Source organism: Vipera berus (assembly GCF_964194415.1).
Source record: "Vipera berus genome assembly, chromosome: 4".
Taxonomy (NCBI): Eukaryota; Metazoa; Chordata; class Lepidosauria; order Squamata; family Viperidae; genus Vipera; species Vipera berus.
The window spans coordinates 37480912-37505032 of NC_138206.1; the positions used below are offsets into that span (position 1 = coordinate 37480912).

General features: G+C 35.6%; 1 protein-coding gene across 1 annotated transcript; it reads left to right on the forward strand.

Annotated features, from left to right (window-relative positions):
* Positions 1–22: 22 nt before the first annotated feature.
* Positions 23–22966, forward strand: TMPRSS7 (transmembrane serine protease 7; the record flags this gene model as incomplete). The annotated part of the gene is made up of 15 exons (XM_081326346.1): positions 23–890; positions 1578–1771; positions 4190–4228; positions 4829–5057; positions 6246–6376; positions 7495–7607; positions 10164–10270; positions 11121–11257; positions 12460–12567; positions 12680–12784; positions 13514–13630; positions 15506–15683; positions 18504–18772; positions 21908–22044; positions 22793–22966. The coding sequence occupies exons 1-15, from the start codon at positions 823–825 to the stop codon at positions 22964–22966; spliced, it is 2106 nt and encodes a 701-aa protein (XP_081182472.1). The 5' UTR covers positions 23–822.
* Between the last annotated feature and the right edge of the window lie 1155 nt (positions 22967–24121).

Sequence of the window (24121 nt, forward strand, 5' to 3'; positions counted from 1 at the left end):
GAGGTGCGGTGACGAAGACGCAACATATTTTCACATATGCTGGACTTGTAAAAAGGTTAAGGCTTTTTGGATAAAAGTCTGGTGGAACATGCAGAAGATTTTTAAACAGAGGATAAAGTTTTGTCCGCAACTTTTTTTGTTGGGAATAATTACAGATGCTACAGTTGTGGACACTAAGTTGATGTTGAATTTAATTACGGCAGCAAGACTCTTAATAGGTCAGTATTGGAAGAAGGAGGAACTGCCGACTATAGGAGAATGGACTTTAAAGGTTTCTGACCTGGCAGAGATGGCAAAGATATCGGCCTATTTGAAAGATCATTCGCAAGAACGCTATATTATGGAGTGGAGAAAATGGATTGAGTATATCCAGAACAAATATGGGACTAAAAAGTTTCATGTAGCATTTGAATAAGTCTTCCCTTCTTTTCTCTTTTTTTTTTCTCTTTTTTTATATATTTTATATTAATAGTGTTTGTAGTTATCCTATATGAGCTAGAGAGTGATAGATTTTAGAGTTTACGGTTGTTAGCATATGATTGTTTATGATTCTTTTTTTTTTTGTTTTTTATACCTTGTACTTAGCTCTGGGAAGTCGGGGGGGGGAGGGGGGGAGGGGTAAGGAGGGAGGGATAGGGGAGGGGTAGGGGGGTTTGTTAAAGATAAAATGTATGATAAAACTTTTCAATAAGAAAATTTTTTCATCATTCTCAGAAATAATCACTAATTCTTGTTAAGAATCCACAATATAGACTGTTTTCAATAAAATTAAATTGACTTCATGCAGGACCGTCAAACAAGTCTGTAAATTTTCTCTTTCAGATGAATCTGGTGTATACCAAATCTGCTTTCTCAAAATTTTACAAGCAATCCATTGTCTCTGATGTCAGGTGGGACACAATTTATAGTTTGTTTTTATCATTTAATGATAAATATCTTCTTATCTTGGTAAAGGTCAATTAACTTGTAAGTTAAGCACAACTTTATAAATGACTAACTGCCAGTATAAGCAACATTTCCATTTGTTAATACATTATTTATTTCAAATCTATTAGCATTTTCTTTGAATAATGATAGGAGTTTAAATTTTCAAGCTTATCAGTTTGTTATATAAGCCAACAAGCTTCTGGGTGGATATCACATATAAAGTCCAAAATAGCATGGGACTCAAATACATAGTGGGACATTTCTTTCTCCTGTCCAGATTTAGCTCAGTATATGCATGCATCCTGAAAATAGAGGATTCCCAATTTCTTTGACATAAGAGTGGCCTCAAAGTTATATTTATCAATGGCAGTTCACACAGCATAGAATACTTTGCCGCTTGAGGTTTGTTGGGGCCTCATTTTGCTCCACTTTTACAAAGTTTTTTAAAACTGTATGTTACTGAGGATCATTCAATCCAGAAAGTTGACCTGGGCTGCCTTAATGGATAATCTTTGTTAATTTAGTTAATAAGTTAGAATTATTCTTTATTTTCTTTGTTTGGAAATTGCCCCAAGCCCTTGAAAATAGAACTATACAAGCAACCATATAAATTAATTAAATAAATACAATTTGTTTTGTACTGATTTCAGCAATAACAACAATGGGGGACTTCTTGTCCATTTCTGGATTGTGTTTGTAGTACCAAAGGCAAAGGGCCAAATATTTTGTGCAGACTGTGTTGCAGCTATTTTAAGAAATTCAATTCACACAAGCATCACCAATCGAACCTCAGTAGGGAGTCTTCAAGGACTTGCGGTGGATATGGATTCCATTGTGCTCAGTGGTTGGTATTTCTAAATCAAGAATTTGTATGTACTATTCATTTTATTTGAAGGTTTTCTTTTTCTGAGTGCACAACATTTTTATTCAGGGATTTATGGGAACACAAATATGCATGGAAATCATAAATTCATGGGAATAAAAAATTCACCCTTTTTCTTAAACATGATTATGAATGTTTATGGCTGTTACTCAAAATAGATCTGTTAAGTCTCCTTAACAGATACTTAAACATGCGTAACTAAAGGCTCAGTTTTGTTTCAAAAATACAGTAACACTGAAAAATTTGCTGCCAAATATTAGCTGCCAAATTCTGAGAGCTTTTGAAGGTTGCAGACATGGAGCTGGTTTTGCATGCATTGCCCACTTCTGTTTGATGGAAATAATGGCTCTTTTTCCAGAGATGATAAATGAATAATGTTCTTATGCAAAAAAAGCCCTTACTGCAATATATATTCTCTATATCCAGCAAGTTTCAAAAGCAATATATGTATTTTTCACGTTTCCTGGGAATTTTAAATATTACTAAGAAATATTTTCCAACTGTTATCTTAAACCTTATACATGAGAAAAAGAAAGACAAATATTACTATTTCAGAACAGAAATTCAAATAATTAATTACAGATCTCTTTGACATCAGTACTTAGAAATTTTTTGAAATAGATATTAAAGAGATCAGTTTCTAAGCAAATTGAAAACAGTGTAGTAACTATCATAAATGAGCATTCTTTGTCAACAATACATCAGTGGATAACTTTCTTAGTTGATTCTGGGAATGGTGTGTACGTATTATATCTTGATTTCAAGAAAACATTTTAAAAGATACTGTAACATTCTGATTATCAAACTAGTTAACTGGAAATCTTAATTGAATGGGCCAGTGGAGAAATATCACAATATTGGGTCTGGGCCCTGTGCTCTTTAATAATTTTAATAGCGAGCAGTAGCAGAATAGTTAGCAAAACCAGGTTATTTAATAAAATTAAGAACAGATAGTACCGCATAACATGGAAATAATCATGATTGCCTATAGAAATGGCCTAAAAATAAATAGAATTTAACAGAGACAAATGCAAAGTGGTCCATTTTAGACATTTTAGAATGCACCAATACAATGGAATATCAAGGGTGACGGTGGGATAGTCTAGCCGTGGGTGAAGGCAATGGGAGTGGGGGTGCTGCCAAATATGACAAAGAAGCTATTGGCAGTTGAATTGCTGCTCTCTATATGCCAATTAGTTCTTTGACAGTTACTGGCATAGTGTGGCAATACAGAATAATAGAGTTGGAAGAGACCATGGAGGTCTTCTAGTCCAGCCCCAATCCCAATGATATAGGCAGGAAACCTTATACCATTTCAGAGAAATGGTTGTCTAATCTCTTCCTAAAAATCTCCAGTGTTGGAGCATCCACAACTTCTAGAGGCAAGTTGTTCCACTGATTAATTGTTCCAACTATTGGGAAATTTTCCCCTAGTTTTAGGTTCGTTCTCTCTTTGGTTGTTTTCCATCCATTGCTTCTTATCCTGCTTTTGGGTGCTTTGGCAACCCCTGAAATATTGGAAAACTGCCCAGTGGCGTAGCGTGGGTTGTCAGCACCCGGGGCAAGGCAAGTAATTTGTGCCCCCTAACCCGTGGATTTTAGCTCTCTCTCCGCACCGCACCGCACACCTGGCACCCCCCGGTCCCCCCCTCCACAGTGGGCGGCGACCCGGCGGCTCGGATCGGATTCGCACAGCCAGCACTGCAGTGAGAGAGAGTGAGTGAGCCAGGCAGGGGCAGAGAGCTGCGAGTGCGAGCGCGCCCCCCCAGATGTTGCGCCCGGTGTGGCCGCCCCCCCTGCACCTCCCACGCTACGCCACTGAAACTGCCATCACGTCACCCTCTAGTCCTTCTTTTCATTAAACTAGACATATCCAGTTCCTGCAACCATTCTTCATATGGTTTAGCCTCCAGTCCCAGACTATTATTAAAGTATTACGCTTTGGGTTTTAAATATGTTAGATATGCCTTAGAAACTAAGTCCTACAAAGAGAAATGAAAGGAATTGGGAATGAAATACTGCTATGAAAGCATTCTTAGAAACTATCACAGAAAAGGAGACCAAGATGCAAAATGTACAAAATGCAGGATATGATTTTAGTGAGTATAAAAAAACTGAAGATCAAATTCCAAATTAACCTGGAAAAAATAATAATCTTAATGCTAATATAAATTTGACAGTGGAACCAAACACAGAATTTATGGGCTTCTCTTTACTGAGTTCAAATGGCATCAAAAATTCTTATGCAATGTACATTCTCTTAGCTTCTGAGGTTCCAAATCTATAACATGATATATAGTATGTATTGTCTACTGACCATTTATTGCAAACTTTGCTTAAATATAAGCATATTTATTAGTTTTTTTTTAATGTATGTAGTTGGACTTCGATCGGATTACTCTTCAACAACAGGAACAGGTACATTACTGAGTTTTCCTATCATTATTGTTCTTAACCTCATTTTAACTGGGAACTGTATATAGTATGGTAGAACAATTACAGTTGCAGTGATTTACTTACTTATGGCTTCTTTATTAATCTTCATATTTCTGTAATGCTTTTGATTATTCAAAGTACTTTATAAAGCATAATCCTTATAAAGATGCTAGAGATAAATGGGAAGTAGGAAATGTTTCCATTTCCAAGAGTAAGATTTTTTTTTTTTAAAAAAAGATGTTTCTGTTCTAGGTTTGATTTTTTTTAAAATATAGTTTATTTTTTGTGCTAAACCATACCACAGTATAAGGACAGAATCGTCTCTTCCCCTCTCCTCGCCTTCTTCTCCTCGCCTTCTTCTCCCCTCTCCTCGCCTTCTTCTCAAAATCAAAATTGTAAACATCCAAAAAAATTTTTTGCATTTAATCTGATCTTGTGATCAGCCAAACTTTTATAAATAAATGAAAGTAATTACGCTGTCATTTTTATCAGCGACATAAGAAATTCTATGTAAAATATGAGTCCTGCATTATTTGTAGTGAAGCAATTGGTAAATGAAATGAACTTGCACTATTTCTGCAGGTGCAAACTGCATCTACGATCTGCATGCAGATCGTTTGCAGCAACATTTCCCATTGGACTTTTTGGAAACATCAGGAAGGATGATCTGTTATTTTAAACTGATTGCATTGGTTGGCTACTTAATTCGCCTTTCTATAGCTTCCATTCGGATTGAAGCAGACAACTGTATTAGTGATTCATTGACCATTTATGACTCCCTAATGCCAATAAAGAGTAAGATATTATATCGGTAAGTAAGCTTTTCTAGTAAGGATTTTTTTAAAAAAAAATCTAAAGATTTTACACAAAATCTCACAATTTCTTCAATATATATATATATATATATATATATATATATATATATATATATATATATATATATATATATATATATATATATATATATATATATATATACTGCTCAAAAAAATAAAGGGAACACAAGATAAGACATCCTGCTATTAAATACAGTACATTGTGTTGTGTATATATATATATATATATATATATATATATATATATATATATATATATATATATATATATATATATATATATATATATGTTTTCGTAGATTCTTGCGGGTGTCTGTATGTGTAGATCTAGAGTCTCGGGTTTCTTCCCGCGTTCCTTTCATCTTCAGAAAGTTGTGGCCGCAACTTTCTGAAGATGAAAGGAACGCGGGAAGAAACCCGAGACTCTAGATCTACATATATATATATATATATATATATATATATATATATATATATATATATATATATATGCTTGTTAACTATTTAGATTACCTAATTATATATATAATTAAACATACGTATATTATTTAAATGAACTGCAAGCTTTACTTATCTAGGTTCATAAATCACATCATATGTAAGCCATGGTAAAATAACTAGGTTTATATAACACATTAAGCACATCAAACAAATATAAACCATATATTTATATACTATTTTGAAGCATTTATTTTATAAAGTTGGCAATCAGCAAGATCCCAGTATGAATTCTTTAAATAGTATTATGCTTTATGTATTATGTTCTTGTTATATGGGTGCGTTTATTTAATATATTTATTAGATTTTTACCCTGCCTTTATTACTTTATAAGTAACTGAAGGCAGGGCACATACTTCCTTTCCTTATTTGCCCATAACAACAAACTGTGACGTGACTTGGGCAGAAAGAGTGATTTAGAAGCTCTTAAGACACTGTTAAGTCAAGCATATCTATTATATAATCTGTATTTTTTAACATATGTTGTTCAGAACTATAAGGATTTTATATTTGTTTTTATAAAAAATGTATTTTTATCAGTTAGCACAATTAGTTAACCAACTGATTAACCAACTAAGCAGGAGGGAGAATTCTAGGATAGGCATGAAAGATATCTAGTAATTTCTATAACATCTATACATTTATAACAAATTCTTTTATTTCAGAATATGTGAACCTTCCAATTCATTGATATCTTTCATTTCTACAAATAATATGATGTTAGTTATGCTGAGGTCAACACAAGTGAGGCAAATGAAGGAATTTCATGGTTACTTTGAGATCATTCCACAAGAAAGTGGGTATTTTGTCTCTTTTTTAAAAACAAATGTGGACATTTGGTCATATTACTTCTGTTCTGTCTTTGAAAATAGTATATTATTCGTGACAATTTATTTTATAATCTCCAGCATAGATTTAGTTCCTCTCCATTTTTTCCCCAAAAACTTTCGGTAAGTTTTTCTGCTTAGATTAACCCAGCTGCACTTACACCTATGGCCCATCCATATTATGCTACATTATTCCACTAGATGGAGGAGTTGTCATATATTTACCAAGCACCACAGTAATTTGTCTACTGACTTCACTGAAAGCTAATCAATATCAGATCAGATCTGGTTAGCACTGGAAAGCAATATTACCAGGAAAAGCATGACTCGGCAGAGAATACTGGGAACTGAACACAGAAATACAGAAGCAGATCAAGAAAATTGTCCATGTAATAATAGGGGCAGAGCTTGAATTAAGAGAGTCTTGATCTTTAAATACTTGCTTTATTCAGTTGCTTATTGATAGTTTAATACTGTAGCAATAAACTACGGTAATTCTACCATACTATCTTTAGCAATGGTGACTTTCCAACTTAGCACAGGAAGTCACATAGCTTTGGGTATCATTTTTCTGTTCCAAGGGTTTTCAAACTTGGCCCTTTTATGACTTGTGGACTTCAACTCCCAGAACTCCTCAGGCAGGCCTTAGTCAATGACTCCTCTTGTAATTTCTTTATTTCCTTTTTAAAAAAAAAACAACGTCTGGAATAGGTATTTAGCAGCTTAAGAGATCTTTTTATCATGGTTACAAAACTGTGAAAATTATGTCTTTCATGCAAATTTCATAAACCAGGTAAAGGCAGTTCTTAGTTTTCAACAGCATTTATTTAAGATACTGTACTGCATTCAATTTCTCTTTACCCTGGTGGAACAATTATGTGTTCTTTGTTGCTGCCTCAATTCTCCTACTTTTTCCTATTTTTATTATATCCATTCTTTGTCATGCTGAAATTTATGTAAAACAGTAGAGAATCAGATCAACATTTTTTTTAAAAAAAAGTAGTGTAAAAACATCTCTTCTTTTTTGGCTGATGCTTGATTTTTCCAACTGTATAATAATAAACAGGACCATCCTCTCTTTTCTCAGAATGTGGAAAAACTATATTGGCATTAGGAAGTTCTGGATTTGAAGGGCGAATCATAAGTCCCTATTATCCCAGCTATTATCCTCCAAAATGTATTTGCATGTGGACTTTTCAGGTAAATTAAAATCCCATCCTTAGAGGACTTCCCCAACTACACTTCCCCATGTTTGGTGTCAGTTGGAAACAGGGCTCTCTGTCTCTTTAGTGAGATGAAGTTGCAAGAGTCTGCTTTCTTTGATCTCTGCACAAAGCTTTAATGTCTCTCCCACCCTGGGTTGTTTTTTTTTTTTTGGAGTCAAATAGCTGTAATGGGAGATGAAAGGTTTCCTTGTGAATTGTGGAAAGCTGCACCTGTTCTTTAATTCTGCCAGCCTAGCTTCTCTCTTTAAGCATTCATAACAGGCAGACTAAATTAAGGCAACAAGCTTCTGCCTTAGTATATTCTTAGGTTTAAAATGTGCATGTATGTTGTGTTGGCTGAAAATCCTCCTGAATTTTTTAGATATTCCTGCAATGTATGGCATGACAAAATTTGCCTCATTTGTTGTTCTCTTCTTTGTCTGTTTTGGAGGAGCACCTGCTGGGCCTTTTTCTGGATTTGATGAAGGTCCAGTTGGTATAGCCACAAGTTCTGAGGGCTTCCTTGATGTGTTTTAGTTTTTTTTCCCTTTTCCCTCTTTGCTGGTAGTCAAACCTTCAGCCCACTCAAGACACTGCTATGTATAAGACTCCAAAGAGATCTTACCAGCAGTTATAAAAAAAGGTCTTCAATTACCTGCAGCAACTACTACTGTAGGTCAATGCCATTCACAAGGCACAATACCTGTAACACTGCAACACTGTCATTACATATAAAAAGGTAAAGGTTCCCCCACACATGTGTGCTAGTCGTTTCCAACTCTAGGGGCCGGTGCTCATCTCTGTTTCAAAGCCGAAGAGCCAGCGCTTGTCCGAGGACGTCTCCATGGTCATGTGGCTGGCATGACTAGACGCCAAAGGCGCACGGAACGCTGTTACCTTCCCACAGTAGTGGTCCCTATTTTTCTACTTGCATTTTTACGTGCTTTCGAACTGCTAGGTTGGCAGAAGCTGGGACGAGTAACAGGCGCTCACTCGGGATTCAACCCGCCAAACTGCTGACCATCTAATCAACAAGCTCAATGTCCTAACCCACTGAGCCACCGCGTCCCTGTCATTACATATATTGCATGAATATCTGAAAAATTCAGGAAGATTTTCAACCAGGACACCATACACGTGCACTTTAAACCCAAGAATACACTTGGGAGGAAGCTTGTCCACCCCAATGATAAAATACCCAGACACAAACTGAGTAATGTAATTTATGCAGTACAGTGTAGTGAGACATGTGCAGATTTGTACATTGGAGAAAAAAAACAACCACTTCACAAATGCATGGCACAACATAAGAGAACAAACCCATCAGGACAATTTTCAGCATCTACACTTGAAAGACCAAGGTGACTCATTGAAGACAGCAAAGTCCACACTCTGGACAGAGAAGACCAGTTTGAAAGAGGAATAAAAAAGGAGATTTACGTTAAAATTGATAGAACACCACCTATCTCTTTATGACACAGTCAGGGCTTTTTTTGTCATAGAACGCTCAGAACGGAGTTCCGGCACCTTTTTTGGATGGAACCTTGTAGGGTAGGCAAGGTGGGTTGTATGACATGTGTGAGTTCCAGCACCTTTTTCTTTTACAAAAAAAGCACTTTTATAAAATGTTTTATAGATGGCATCTAGATCCTAAAAAGCTTGCAAGTATGTACCCGAATTATCAGCCAAAATGCTGGAGGTGTGGCGATGAAGATGCAACATATTTTCACATATGGTGGACTTGCAAAAAGGCTAAGGCCTTTTGGATAAAAATTTGGTGGAATATGCAGAAGATTTTCAAGCAAAGGATAAAGTTTTGTCCGCAACTTTTTTTGTTGGGAATAATTACAGATGCTACGGTTGTGGACACTAAGTTGATGTTGAATTTAATTACGGCAGCAAGACTCTTAATAGGTCAGTATTGGAAGAAGGAGGAACTGCCGACCATAGAAGAATGGACTTTAAAGGTTTCTGACCTGGCAGAGATGGCAAAGATTTCGGCTTATTTGAAAGATCACTCGCAAGAACGTTATATCATGGAATGGAGAAAATGGATTGAGTATATCCAGAACAAATATAGGACTAAAAAGTTTCATGTAGCATTTGAATAAGTCTTCCTTTCTTTTCTTTTTTCTTTTTTTATAGTTAATAGTAATAGTGTTTGTATTATCCTATATGAGCCAGAGAGTGATAGATTTTAGAGTTTATGGTTGTTAGCATATGGATGTTTATGATAGTTTTTTTTTATACCTTGTACTTAGCTCTGGGAAGTCGGGGGGGGGGAGGGGGAGAGGGGTAGGGAGGGAGGGAGAAGGGAGGGGGAGGGGGGACTGTTAAAGATAAAATGTATGTTAAAACTTTTCAATAAAAAAAAAGCACTGGACACAGTCCTTTCAGCAGTTCCAAGAAGGTATTTTATTCTTGTGGCATATAAAATAAGTTTTGATAAAAAGTATTACATGCCACTATTTCTACACAGTAAAAGTTGCCAGAAAATTTATTCCCTTTTGCAAAAAAAAAAATAGATATTTTTATTCTTTCTTAAAATCAGGCTTCTCAGAAGAACTTTGGTATTGCACTGATGTTTCATAATTATATGATCAGTGAAAAAAGCATTAAAGGCTGTGAACGTGGATGGTGGAAAATTAATGAGCTAATGTAAGTGTTCATATATTGTAAATAGTTTAATGGTGCAGGAATAAATGAAAAGCTTTGCATATGAAATAATACACATGAGTTTTTAATGTTACTGTTATAGAAACATAGTTTGGCAGATAAGGAAGGGTCAGTATGATTGTCTCTGATAATTTAGAATGTCTTTTATTTTAATTATCACTGCAAAGTACAAGTTGTTTCCTTGCAGTTTGTGTGTGTGTGTGTGTGTGTGTGTGTGTGTGTGTATCCTTTAGCATATTGTATAAATACTCCATAAAATTCAGGCGGCATAAAGAATATAACTAAAGATGCGCACATTTGTATGGAGAAATTTAAATTAGTCTTGTCAGCCCTTAGAAGCATGTTTTATTGTAAAACAAAGGAATTATTGTGTATTAAAATCAATAATTAATATGATTTAATTATTTGTCCATCAAGCAAAGTATTATTAGTCCCAATAGATAAGCTAAGTAAGACATGTATAAAACACAAAAACACATTGGAAAAATGCTAGGTGAAAGATAAGTATTTGATCCTTATCATTTTTCTCATCCATACATTAAGACAGGAGGAAAACAAGAAATTGGGTGCAAACTTGGATTGGAATAGAATCAAAACCTGTCTTCAGTTAGGGAAATACAGAAGAAAGTACTTAATGGTGATTGCAAAGGAGAATCATGGAAACCTTTAGGGAATAAAATAGAGCATTGCATCGAGACAATCTACTGCTAGGTGAAGCTTTTGGCATGTAGACTTAGAAATGTGGTAATGCAAAATTATACTGTAACTATATTTTATTATTCACCTCTTCACAAGCGATGGTCTGCATAAGTTTATATCATCCATTTTGCAGGTATTGTGGCTACTACATTGATCATCAAACAATATTCCGTGTGGCAAACTTGGTGGTTAACGTGGAATTTCAGTGTAGCTCCAAGCTTTCTGAACAGCCCTTTCTTGTGGAATATGGAAGTTACAATATCAGCCAGCGTAAGACTGACTGTAAAAATTATTAGAAAACCTTACAGATGTTGTATGCAGATGTTGTATGCAGCTACAAAGATACTATCTTTTCTTTGCTTCTATTCAATAGCTACCACTTATAATTAAGGAAGCTTGATATGCTAGAGACAAAAGATGTGTAACTGTATATTGCAGCAAATTGTCATATCAAAAATTAATCTGCTAGAATTGGAATGATTTGATGATCAGGTGGAAGGTTTTGATTCATTTATGTTAGTCCCAATGGATGTACTGCAATTATAGCTGCACTCCTAAATAGTTTAGAAATCTTGCATAGCATGAAAACTAAAACTGTAATATACAGTGGGTATAAAATGAAATTGCAGATTAATAAGAAAAATATAGATAATTAGTTCATTTCAGATGATTATTAACTTATAATTTTCTTTCATATCTCTTCACTGATACATGCTCAGATGAGCTGAGTACTGCTACTAGAAGTGCTGAGTAATTGGGAAAGGAAATCCCACTATTGCTCATTTTCATGTGAAGGACTAAAATGAGGAAGAAGCATCTTTCAGCCTAAAATAGATGATGGCACATAGAAAAAAAAACGATTTTCATGTCGATCATGATTTTTTGTAGAACCCAAGTGGTACCACTTGAGAAAGGGCACTCTAAAAATACGGAATTAGTTTTATTATTCTTTCAGTCTATATCAGCGTACCTAGAGGGAGATACCGTATGTAGTTTATTACTGAGTTTAGATTAGAGGACAGAAATGGAGATCAGAAAGCTACAGAAAGAAGAAAATTGGAAATAGATACGTACTACTCAGAGAGAGACACTAGAGCTACAGACATTTCTTAGCTTTCCCACTCCAAAATCCAAGTTCTATATAGCTCTTCTTAGTGTACAGATCACGAGAAAATATGAATTACAACTGAATCCTGAAAATAAATAAGTTTCAGCTTGTATTTTTCATTATCTCATTTTTACAGCAGCTTGAAAATAACATTTCTACAACTTTATTAAAAATATTCCGTAGGACAGTTGCCTCTTTGAAATTAATAGCAATAGTGCTAGAGAACTATTTAATCATGCTTATATTTGGACTTATTTTCTTAAAGCTCTTGCTTGCTTTCTCATAACTTGAACTTTAATACAAGAACAAGAAGTTCATAGAAAGCCTGAAATCACAGGATTTTTTTTCCCCTTTTGCCTTTTAGCTTGTCCATTTGGATCTTTTGAATGCCACAGTGGTTTATGTATCCAACAAATTCAGCTTTGTGATGGGATCAATGACTGCTTTGATGAAAGTGATGAACTGTTTTGTGGTTAAGTATCTGTAGTGTGCAACAACTAAAAATATAGTAACAATTATAGTTGGCTGCTTTTTTGTATTGCTTCTCCATGTGATATGTTGCTTATCTTCTTTTGTTTTAATAGGCAAACAAAATTGTAGTAGCAACTTCTTGACACAGCAACATTCTTTTATCTGCGATGGAATAAATAACTGTAAAGATGGTCAGGATGAATTACATTGCACGGAAAGTGAGTCCCACCCTACAAACAATTAAATGTATGTCATTCTGCATCCTGTAGCGGATTAGAAATTAGAGTTGTATGCAGAGGTATCTACAATTGGGGGCAAGCAAAATGGCAAGCACAACTATAGAGTGAAGTCCCATCATTTTCTACATACATAGGTACGTATGTACATACATAGGTATGTACATACATACATGTGTACAAATGATGAACCTCTTTAGAAGAATTTGTCTTTGGAATTCGCTGGCAGGTTCATGTTGCTTCATGTTCTTTCTTTAACACATCAATCTTATCCTGGCATACCAAAATTATAGAGATTGCCTACCAGTTTATAAGAACTAAGCATGTTTTGATCCAGTGAGTTGTGCAGATGTGTAGAAAACCAACAGGAAATATAAGAATAGTAAAGTTGGAAGGTTAAAATTTTTTTTTCTAAAGAAAGGAAATGGAAATGTGGACATTGCATTGGGGCTGTAGAAGGGGCATCTGCAATGTTGACCACTAGCTCCAGAATGAGGAATTCTGGGAATTGAAGTCCACACATCTGAAATTGCTGAGGCTGAGAAATGCTGCTCTGGATGATTCTTTCACAGATGGTGAAATGGTTTGTTTAGTTTACTTATATTTACATTTATACCAAGGGTGAGGAGTGTTTACAAAAAAATTCTTGAATGACTGTGCTGACTTCTAGACAACTGATATTGTTTGAGCATTACAGTTATTGCTTTTTAGGCATTCCCTGTACCAGCAATACTTTTAAATGCAACAATGGTATTTGTTTCAAGAAACAAAATGCAAAGTGTGATGGAATCTTGGATTGCCTTGATCAAAGTGATGAAAACAATTGTAGTAAGTATATTTGAAGGACTTATACAAGTATATTCATACAATATATATTCATTGCCATTTTGGTCTAATCCTCTTTGTTTTTATAAAAAATACACAATTTTATTTATATTCAAATTTATATTTCTAATATTTAGATTGGTGGGTTTGCCCATCAAAGATTGGAATTGACTACCTTCATTTTCAGTTATTATTTCATTAAGATAAAACAGTTTATAGCTTTCAGCCTCCCATGAATACTTCATAACTAAATAATATGTTTTGCAGCTCTATATAGACAGTAAAGGCACTGGGATGGAAATCATCTAGCCCATCATTAAAATTAATGAGATATGGAGATAACCTTCTTTACAAAACAGTTGCCTGTTCACACAGGTAATTTTCTGTACTTTCAAAGTATTCCATAAATACTTTGCATAAATTTACATAAATATTAGAGCAGTGATTCTCAACGTGAAGGTATATTATCTCTAGGGAAGCATGCAACATTTCAAGGAGACCACCATTTTTACATGATTCAATTTAGAGCAGGGTGTCCAATCTTGACAACTTTAAGACCAGAATTGTACAGCCAGATGAATTGAAGTCCACAAGTCTTAAAGTTGCCAAGGTTTGATACCCTGGTTCAGATTAATAAGCAGTACAGATGGTAAAGTACCTTTTCCCCAGCTAATAACCAGCTAATTTCAACAATGAGGGACAAGCAAAACAAAAAACAAAAAGCCAAGAATTCCTGTACTAGAGCACCAAAATGAAACATAATACATGTATTTTGCTATTATATTATTATTTATTTATTTATGTAATTAATTAATTTCTATACTGCCCTTCTCCCGAAGGACTCAGAGCGGTGTACAGGGCAATAAAAATACAATAAAAATACAATATACAAAAGTTAAAAATAAGATTAAATAAAACTAGCCCATTACAATAAATTAAAAATTACTAAATAAAATACCCCAAACCCATTAGACCAGGCCGGCTTGTTCAAATAGGTAAGTTTTCGGATCACGGCGGAAAGAGTGAAGGTCAGGAGCCATCCGGAGCTCAACCGGTAATTGATTCCAAAGGGCTGGCGCGCCCACAGAGAATGCTCTCCCCCTGGGGGCCGCCAGCCGGCACTCTCTGACCGGCGGCACCCTGAGGAAGCCCTCTCTGTGGGAGCGCACAGGACGAAGGGAAGTTGACGCCGGCAGCAGGTGCTCCCGTAAGTAATCCGGACCCATGCCATTTAGGGCTTTATAGGTAATAAATAAATGTGTTGTTGTTTTTTTCATGGGCCTGCAGCTAGGTAGCTGTCTTCTACAAGATCAAACCATTTTCTAAAGTGTATAGCTACTTTGCTATAAAATTCCTCCATCCCCTAGGAATTCTTTAATGCAGATTCTCTAGATATGTTACATACAGTAGCTGAAGCTGTCTGAAGTGTGGCTGGATAATGCTTGGAGTAGAGACCAATGAACCGTCCCATGGATGAGGGTTTACACAGGTTGAGATTCCAGAGCTGCTTGCTAGGGAAAGGTTTTAGAGCCCTTATGAAAGATGTAATTTTTAGTGAGACAAAGGAGGAATTATTAAACCCATAGAGAGTAACAAATAATGTCAATTTAATTTTAAATGATTATAATTTGTAGGAGCTAGGACTTTTTGTCCCGGCACAAGGTACTTCTTTGTCCTTTTTCCATCCATCACAGACTCTGGCATACGTCATCTCCTGCCATAAGCCTGAAAAAAATTGGATAGCCTTCTGGATAGGCTGTGTGCCATTTCACAAGAACAAATAGGATAGCAATTGATTCAATTTCAATAATTAAAATAAATGGCTAGTGCAGTTTTGCTGGGCAAAAACCATGCTAAATTGTTACATTCTTTTAAAAGGCTGTGGCAATCCTGGATACCGCAACGCTCACAACCGGATTGTGGGAGGTTCGGAGACCCACGAAGGAGAATGGCCCTGGCAAGCCAGCTTGCATTTTGCTGGAGTTGCTTATTGTGGAGCCTCTGTGATATCAAAAGAGTGGCTTCTCTCTGCTGCCCATTGTTTTCAGGGGAACAGGTAAGAAGATAAAATTATTATAATCGATATTCCTTTAATCTCACGTCACACATGTGATCTCTTTTTAGAGCACAGTGGGTATATTGTTTTTCCCTTAATCTGCAACAATCAGCCATGCAATGCAAGCATGACATTACCAACATCCAATTATAAAACTAGTTTAATAAGCAGAGCATAAGATTGTCCTGTCCTTAGCATTTCAATATCTCCCTTTCCTAGGACTATGTATCTCCTGGATGCGAAAATCCAGATGACCTCTTGATGAGAGCAAAGAAATATAGAAGATGTTAATTACTAGGTGCCATCTAGTGGTTGTACAGATTTTTGAACCCTGGATGCGGTAGTCTTAACTCTTCCATATTAGCCTGTAATAGTTCTTTGTGGCTCATGGGTTATTCATCTTCTTCAGTGTAAATATAAGGGGTTCCCCCCCCATGTGCCTGATTCACTGTCACAAGGAAATGGCAGAGACTGAAGAAAAGACAAGGGCATCTAGAACCACAACTGAATTCAGTCATGTATATTAACCCTAAAAGTTTTTCAGAAACCAATGCAGACTCCTCACATTTGTGTATCTAATGAATCAATATATGCCCCCTTTTTCCCAAAGTGAAAAAGGGCATCACACAGGCATAAGTGCAATACAAATGGGTACAGTAACACTGTACACATGTATATACAGGGCTTTTTTTCTCATAGAACGCTCAGAACGGAGTTCCGGCACCTCTTTTGGATGGAACCTTGTAGGGTAGGCAAGGCGGGTTGTATGACATGTGTGAGTTCCGGCACCTTTTTCTTTTACAAAAAAAGCACTGTGTATATACATTCAAGTGTATTCTTGCACATATATTCAAATCCATGCACACACAGATAACTTGATATAAGCCTGCGTACAAATTTTTCCCACATGTCAATATCTGTCAAAGGCCTCTGATATTTTCATATTTTCTTGCTCACTTACTAACGCAAATGTCAAATTTCAAGTAGTTTTTGTTCTTGCAAAGCTAAGGACTACAGAGTTTTGTCAGTATAGGAGTCTGACATCAGGTTGTGCACTGAAAGGACTCCATTATCACAGGCCTTAGCATAAAAGGACTTTAGAGAATCAGCAGGGTAAGTCCACAGTTATGTGGGCAGACAAATGAGTGTCTTGGGCAAAAACCAAATACTTCCCCAAGGACCCCAATTAGAAGTTGCAACTTCTTATTATTTCCTTAATTGCTTAGTTACTTAGAAACAGGGAAGAACTCCTCAGGTTATCCAAGTTCCAATTTTACTGTCTCTTTTGTGCATTGTGTCTTAGAAAGTCTTTTCCCCCTTTTTCTTGTTCCTAATTCCTTTCTCCTCAGTTGCACTTTTTTCTGAAGCAAATAGATATGGATTGAAAGCTCTCAAAAATTGTGTTGTACTCTTACGGTTTTAACTAACCTGTGTATCAGTTTTGGTACAAGAGTAGTCACTTAAAGTGAAATAGATCTCAATCTCTCTACTTACCTGCTTGCCTTGCTCAAACAATTCATTTAATTTAAATATTTCTATGACTATCCGGGTTGCTTCTGCAACTCTGAGTGGCTAAGAATAACTAAAAACATAACTGTAAGATGAAAAATAACCACAGTGCTGTAATGTTAATACAGCGCAACTGAGATCCTCAAGAAATTTACATTCTTCAACTAAACAGTGGTACAATTGGCTCACTTGACGTGTTCAATTCAATGCCTGAGGGGATAAGAATATTTTTCAATCTTTTTGGAACACTGACAAGGGTTGAAGTCATCCAAATCTCAGGGGGAATGATGTTCTGCAGAGCAGGCACAGATATTGAAGCAGGAGACAGAAAGCCAGTTTCATTCTCCATTCTTGTTAGCTGTTATGCATCCCGTTTTAAAATATGGATTTAGAACTTTTCTGGAATAATGTTAGATTTTAGATTTAGATTTTAGATTTTATTAGATTTATATACCGCCCTTTCCCGAAGGACTCAGGGCAGTTTACAGGGCATTTTAAAATCACATCAATATAAAATACAAAGTTAAAAGAGAATTAAAAGATTAAATTATCCCTGAAAATAAAACCCCAGTTAAAAATCTCAGCCTGGGTCAGAGAGCTCAAAGAGCCAAGTCTTCAGGTCCCGGCGGAATGAGCGTAGGTCAGGGCCAGTCCTGAGCTCCACGGGCAGCTGGTTCCAGAGGGTAGGCGCACCCACAGAGAAGGCCCTCTCCCTGGGTGTTATCCGTCGGCAATCTTTTACCGGCGGCACCCTGAGAAGGCCCTCCCTCTGCGAGCGCACTGGACGAAGGGAACTTGATGCTGGCAGCAGGTGTTCCCTCAAATATCCCGGACCCAAGCCATTTAGGGCTTTATAGGTCATCACCAGCACTTTGAATCTCACCCGGAGAGCAACCGGAAGCCAATGCAGCTCACGGAGTAGTAGTAGTTAGTAGTTAGCCTACAATAATGCAAAACCTATATTCCAAAGAATAAAACACAACCATTGAAAACACTTGTGCAAAACTACATTTTGCCTTTCCCCTGTTCCCATCCCAAGGAGATTAGAAAAAGTTTAGAGAAAGGTGATTTCCCCCCCCCCAGACCTTTAAGTGAACAAGAAAGAAACAAGACCTGTTCTTAACATATTCAGAACACCGACAGAATAATGGTATTTTTCATTTGCTAGCACTGCACCTGTAAATAGGGATCAGTAGTGGGGAACAGCACTTAGATATAGGCATAAATTTCTTTTGCCTCAAGGATTTAATAATAAATGCTTGTTTTGGTCATGTTCAATCATAGATATTTGAATGTTCTGTTTTCATTTAGGTTATCAGATCCTAGAATTTGGACAGCATACTTGGGAATGCACACACAAGGAAAAGCCAAATTTGTCTCCACTTTGAAGAGAATCATTCTCCATGAATATTATAACAGTCAAAATTATGATTATGATATTGCTCTATTGCAATTAAGCACCCCATGGCTTGAGACAATGAGATGGTCTGTTGGGCCTATATGCTTACCTCCCACCATGCACAATGTGCATCCTGGAGAAAAATGCTGGGTAACAGGCTGGGGACAGAAGCAGGAAACAAGTAAGCCCAGTGCATTGTATCATTCATTCATTTGTTGCAAATAAACAAAGGGTTTATGTAAAAATAAGAAATGGTCAGCAGCATTAGAAGTGGTGCTTTCATTAGAATGACTATAGCAGTGCCAGAGCATTTTGTCTGTATTACAAAAATACAACAATACAATACGAAAGCAGCAAAGCTTGATGCTAGTTTTACCATTCTAACCCTCTTCTCTTTTCCTTTGGAAATACCTGGAAGTGCTTAATATATGTTATAAGTAAAATTGTTCAAATTTGTTTAACAAATACATATTATTGAAAAGAAAATTTAAACACATGAGCCAAAAGAATTACAGTATCTCTGGGTTTTTTGAAATGCCCATTTTATAGAATGGCAACTGTAATTTGTAATAGCTTTGTTTTAAGATTATATTCTTATATCTTGATATCCAGATATCCATATCCTGATATTTATTTATTTATTTATTTATTTATTTATTTATTTATTTATTTATTTATATTTCATATTTCTTAAGGCCCTACATGGCAGGGGTCCGGAGTACCTTAGGGAACACCTGCTGCCGGCATCAACTTCCCTTCACCCTGTACGTTCCCACAGAGAGGGCCTCCTCAGGGTGCCACCGATCAGAGAATGTTGATTGGTGGCCCCCAGGGGGAGATCCTTCTCTGTGGGCGCCCCGGAGCTATGGAATCAGTTACCGGTTGAGCTCCGGATAGCGCCCGATCTTCGCTCCTTCCGTCGCGATCTAAAGACATTCTTATTTGAACAAGCCGGCCTGGCCTGATGGGGGATTGGTGGGGTTTTTTATTGTTATTTTAATATTTGTATTTACTGTTTTTAGTGGGCATATATTTAATTCTTTTTTAACTTTTGTAATTTTGTATTTTTTATTCTTGCCCTGTTCACCGCCCTGAGTCCTTCGGGAGAAGGGCGGTATATAAATAAAATTATTATTATTATTATTATTATTATTATTATTATTATTATTATTATTATTATTATTATTATTATTATTATTATTATTATTATTATTATTATTATTATTATTATTATTATTATTATTAAGCACCCAGCTTCCTCATATCCATGTGTATGGCTTATGTGTCTGAATATATACTGTATGTGTATATATATATATATATATATATATATATATATATATATATTCATTAGATCACAATATATGTTTTCCTAATTCCTAATTTCTCAATTTACTTTAAAAAAGCCATTGTACACAAATTTCCCATTTCTTAATTTCTTAAGAAACTATTTTTAACATAGACTTCTCTGGTAAGTTCTCTATTTTCCAGTGCAGCATGTTTAATCTTTATTGTTGTTAGCCGCACTGAGTCCTTCGGGAGATAGGGCGGCATACAAGTCCCATAATTATTAAATTAAATTAAATTAAATCTAAACTTTCATCTCTGAATATATGCAATTTCCAGAAAAAAATATTCTTGTTCAAATGTATTTCTTATTTAAAAAAAAAAGAAATTAGGAGGAAGGCAAGCAAGTTTAGAACCAGAGTAAGACATGTAATGTGCTAGTAAATTCTGTTCAGTGTTATCTGTTGTAAAAGAATCTAATTTTATCATAAGTAATATATACAGATCTCATCTAATATCAGTGATTCCAAGTATCTGTTCTCACTCTGGAAATCGAAGTGTAAAACTTCTATGAATACCATTTTAAAGATTCTTTGTAAATTGGGAATACTAAGGGTAAAAAGCATAAAACATTTAAAATAATCTAATTTCTTAAACATTCTGACCAAATAATTGTTTTTTTCAAAAAATACTGATGATCCTGAGTTGGAAAAATCTTTGTAGACTAGGGACTGGCAACAGGTTAATCACAAGTGAACAAGTTCATGTATGAATATACAAATACACACGCACGCACACACACAAACCACTCAGCGATTCTTAAACAAGATCAGCAGAAGCCAAAATTAAAACTTATTTTTAAAGATAATTGTTTTTAATGGCCAAATTCTTGCAGGATTATCAAATCTCAGTGTTCTCAGTATTCTTAAGAGATTATCATTTAAAATTCCTGGCAAGTCCGTGAAACTCTTGCAAATTTGATAGATTATTATATAATATCAAAAAGCTAATTACATTGGAAATTTTGCAGAATTTGGTAACGTTGTATAATTGGGACATTCCAAACAAAGGAAACTGGAAATCTGCAACACTGAACAGTGGTGGTATATACCTGGAACATTTGCCAGCTTCTCTACATATGACATGGATATAGTTTGCTTTTTCACAAACCACAGCAACTTGGGCCAACCCAAATGTTTCAGTTTAAGCAGTGTCTGAAATCTGGAAAGCAGAATGCTATTTTGAAAATCACACTATAGATTCGTTATTATTTGTAATGTGAATAGTTTAGACTGCCTTATAATTGTTTAACCAGGCGTTCTAATTCAATTCCTCTATCTACCACAAGGGCCTAACTCTGCTCCCTTCCAACATGGGGTTATTGCATGGATCAATGGCATAATGTAACAATCTTAGAATACTCTAAAGCAGTGCTTCTCAAAAGGTGGTCTGTAGACCTCCAGGAAACCTGTGACACTTTCAAGGGATCTACAAAGTTAAAATAAATAAATATTTTTAAATTTCTCAAATTTTATTTCTAATCCATTTAAACTGTCAATAGATATAATACACATAAACCAAAATTCTTTGAGGGTCCTCAATCATTTTTAAGAAGGTAAAGAGATCCTGAAAACAAAGTGATTGAGAATTGCTTGTTTAAAATATGTTATGTTATTAAAAACATTTCTTGGAACATAGTCCTTTGGATTTCAAAAGATGTTATTCTTAGGAAACAATAACTTAATAGCTAAATTCCAAGTATATATAAAATACAAATGAATACATAATTTTATTTATCACTTGTACTGTCTATTTTTAAAATAATTCACTATTCTGATGTTTTATATTTTGATGAACGTTTTATATGTTGTTTCTATGAATGTTATGCTATGCCATATGAAATAAATACATATGAAACAGTTTGTTGGTTTATGCAAAATGGTGCTATATAGTATAATCGTGGTCAACATTAAAAATGAGGTACTGGAAATGTTTTTTTCTTGCTTCATTATGCTTTTCCCCAATCCAGATGATGACACACCAGCAATTTTACAGAAAGCAGAGGTGGAAATTGTGGATCAGACAGTTTGTCATTCAACATATGGACTTATCACAAGTCGCATGCTATGTGCTGGAATAATGTCTGGAAAAAGGGATAGCTGCAAAGTAAGGATTTCACTTTTTTTGGCATGCATACTTGCTACCCCTCCCCCCTAATAATCATAGATTTGGGAATCACCTAGAATTCATGGTTATAGGTTAGACTGGTTAGAAGCAGAAGAAAAAAAAACCAGAAAAAGGCTGGGGAAAATCACTTCTGTACTGCTGCCAGGAAAATGCCAGGTCATTTCCATAAAATAATGAGAGGTAAACTCATGAAATATTAACTTGAAAAACAAGGACCTTCAGTCTGATGTTTTTTCCCCACTTTTTCTGTTTTTCTGTTGTCTCTTCTTTCTCTCTCTGTTGTGTCATTATGAACATTTTCTCAGAATGCTTGGGACTACAGCTTCCAGAATGAATACCCAGCCAAGATGAACTTAATGACTCTAATAAAATGATAAGTTATTCAAGAAATATCTAGATCATCTTTCCTACTGAGTAATTTTCATATTGGAAGATGAAGTGGTTCCATAATCTGTGATGAACTACACTGTTACACATTATAGATAAACTGAGTGGCCATAGAAATAAAATTCAAATATAGAAAATTAGTAGTTAATAGAAAAAAAAATCTAGATTAATTATAGTCATATATATTTTAATGATATTTTATTTTTTTCTTGTCAACTAAACCCTTTCCATCATTAGTTGTACCAAAAATCTTATCACTAAAATAATACTATTGTGCATACTGTCTAGAGAAACATTGGTCTCTAAATATTGTTAACTTTTTAAAATAATCTCTTTTTAGGGAGACTCTGGAGGACCTCTATCATGTCGAAACAAACGTGACGGAAAATGGTTTTTGATGGGAATTGTTAGTTGGGGCTATGGTTGTGGAAGACCCAATTTCCCGGGAGTGTACACAAGGGTGTCAAAGTTTGCTACGTGGATACAAAAATACATGCCTTCAGTTTCTAGCTAGTAGTGATTATATTCCAGAGGCTATAATAAAACATCTTTATTAAAAACATATTTAATAAATAATTGTGTTTTTAATTGCATCGTGAATTTAATCCCCATGACTACAAAACCTATGGTACATAATTCATCTTAAAACAGTCTAATGAAATAATAAATAAATAATAAACCTTTATTGTCAAGTACAACATGTGTACATTGAGATGTACACTGAGAAGTTTAATGAAGAGAAGAACGAGAGATGACATGATAGCAGTGTTCCAATATCTCAGGGGCTGCCACAAAGAAAAAGGAGTCAAGCTATTCTCCAAAGCACCTGAAAGCAGGACAAGAAGCAACGGATGGAAACTAGCTGTGAATGCTCCAACACTGGAAGTTTTTAAGAAGAGACTGGACAGCCATTTGTCTGAAATGGTATAGGGTTTCCTGTCTGAGCAGGGGGTTATTATTATTATTATTTATTAAATTTATATACCGCCCTTCTCCCAAAGGACTCAGGGCGGTGAACTAAATGACCTCCAAGGTTCGTTCCAACTTTATTATTGTTGTTGTTGTTATTTGTTAACATACTGCAGTATTCAGAGGCAGAAATGGTACAGTCTTAGCTCCTCCTTCCCTTTCTAGCATGCTCTAGGTCAGTGGTGGTGAACCTTTTAGAGACCCGCAACCCAAACCCATTTACAGTATTTATCACCGGGTGAGCATGGCTGACTGGGTGGGTGTGGCCACAGTGGTCACGGTGGACTAGGTGGGCGTGGCCATGGTGGGTGTGGCCACTTCGATGATGTTTGTGGGGAGAGATGCCTGTGGGAGCTGAGCAGGGTTGGGGGAGATCCAGGGGTTCTCTGGTGGGTGGGGCAGTGAGCCAGAGGCTTATCCTGCGGGGTGAGGTGAGGCAAGGCAGGGTGGGTGTGCCAATTGCCACAGGGCAAGGCAAGGCAGGGGCTGGAGCAGCTGCTGCCTGACACCATCAGCCCCCCAACACACACACAGAGGCCAGCAAACGCTGGGTTGTTGTGGGAAAATAAGAGGAGGAAAGTGTGTTGGATATATTTGCTGCCTTGAATTATTTATAAAAATAGTAAGGTGGGAAATAAATAAATAAATAAATAAATAAATAAATAAATAATTTATTAAAATAAAATTAGTACATGCATTC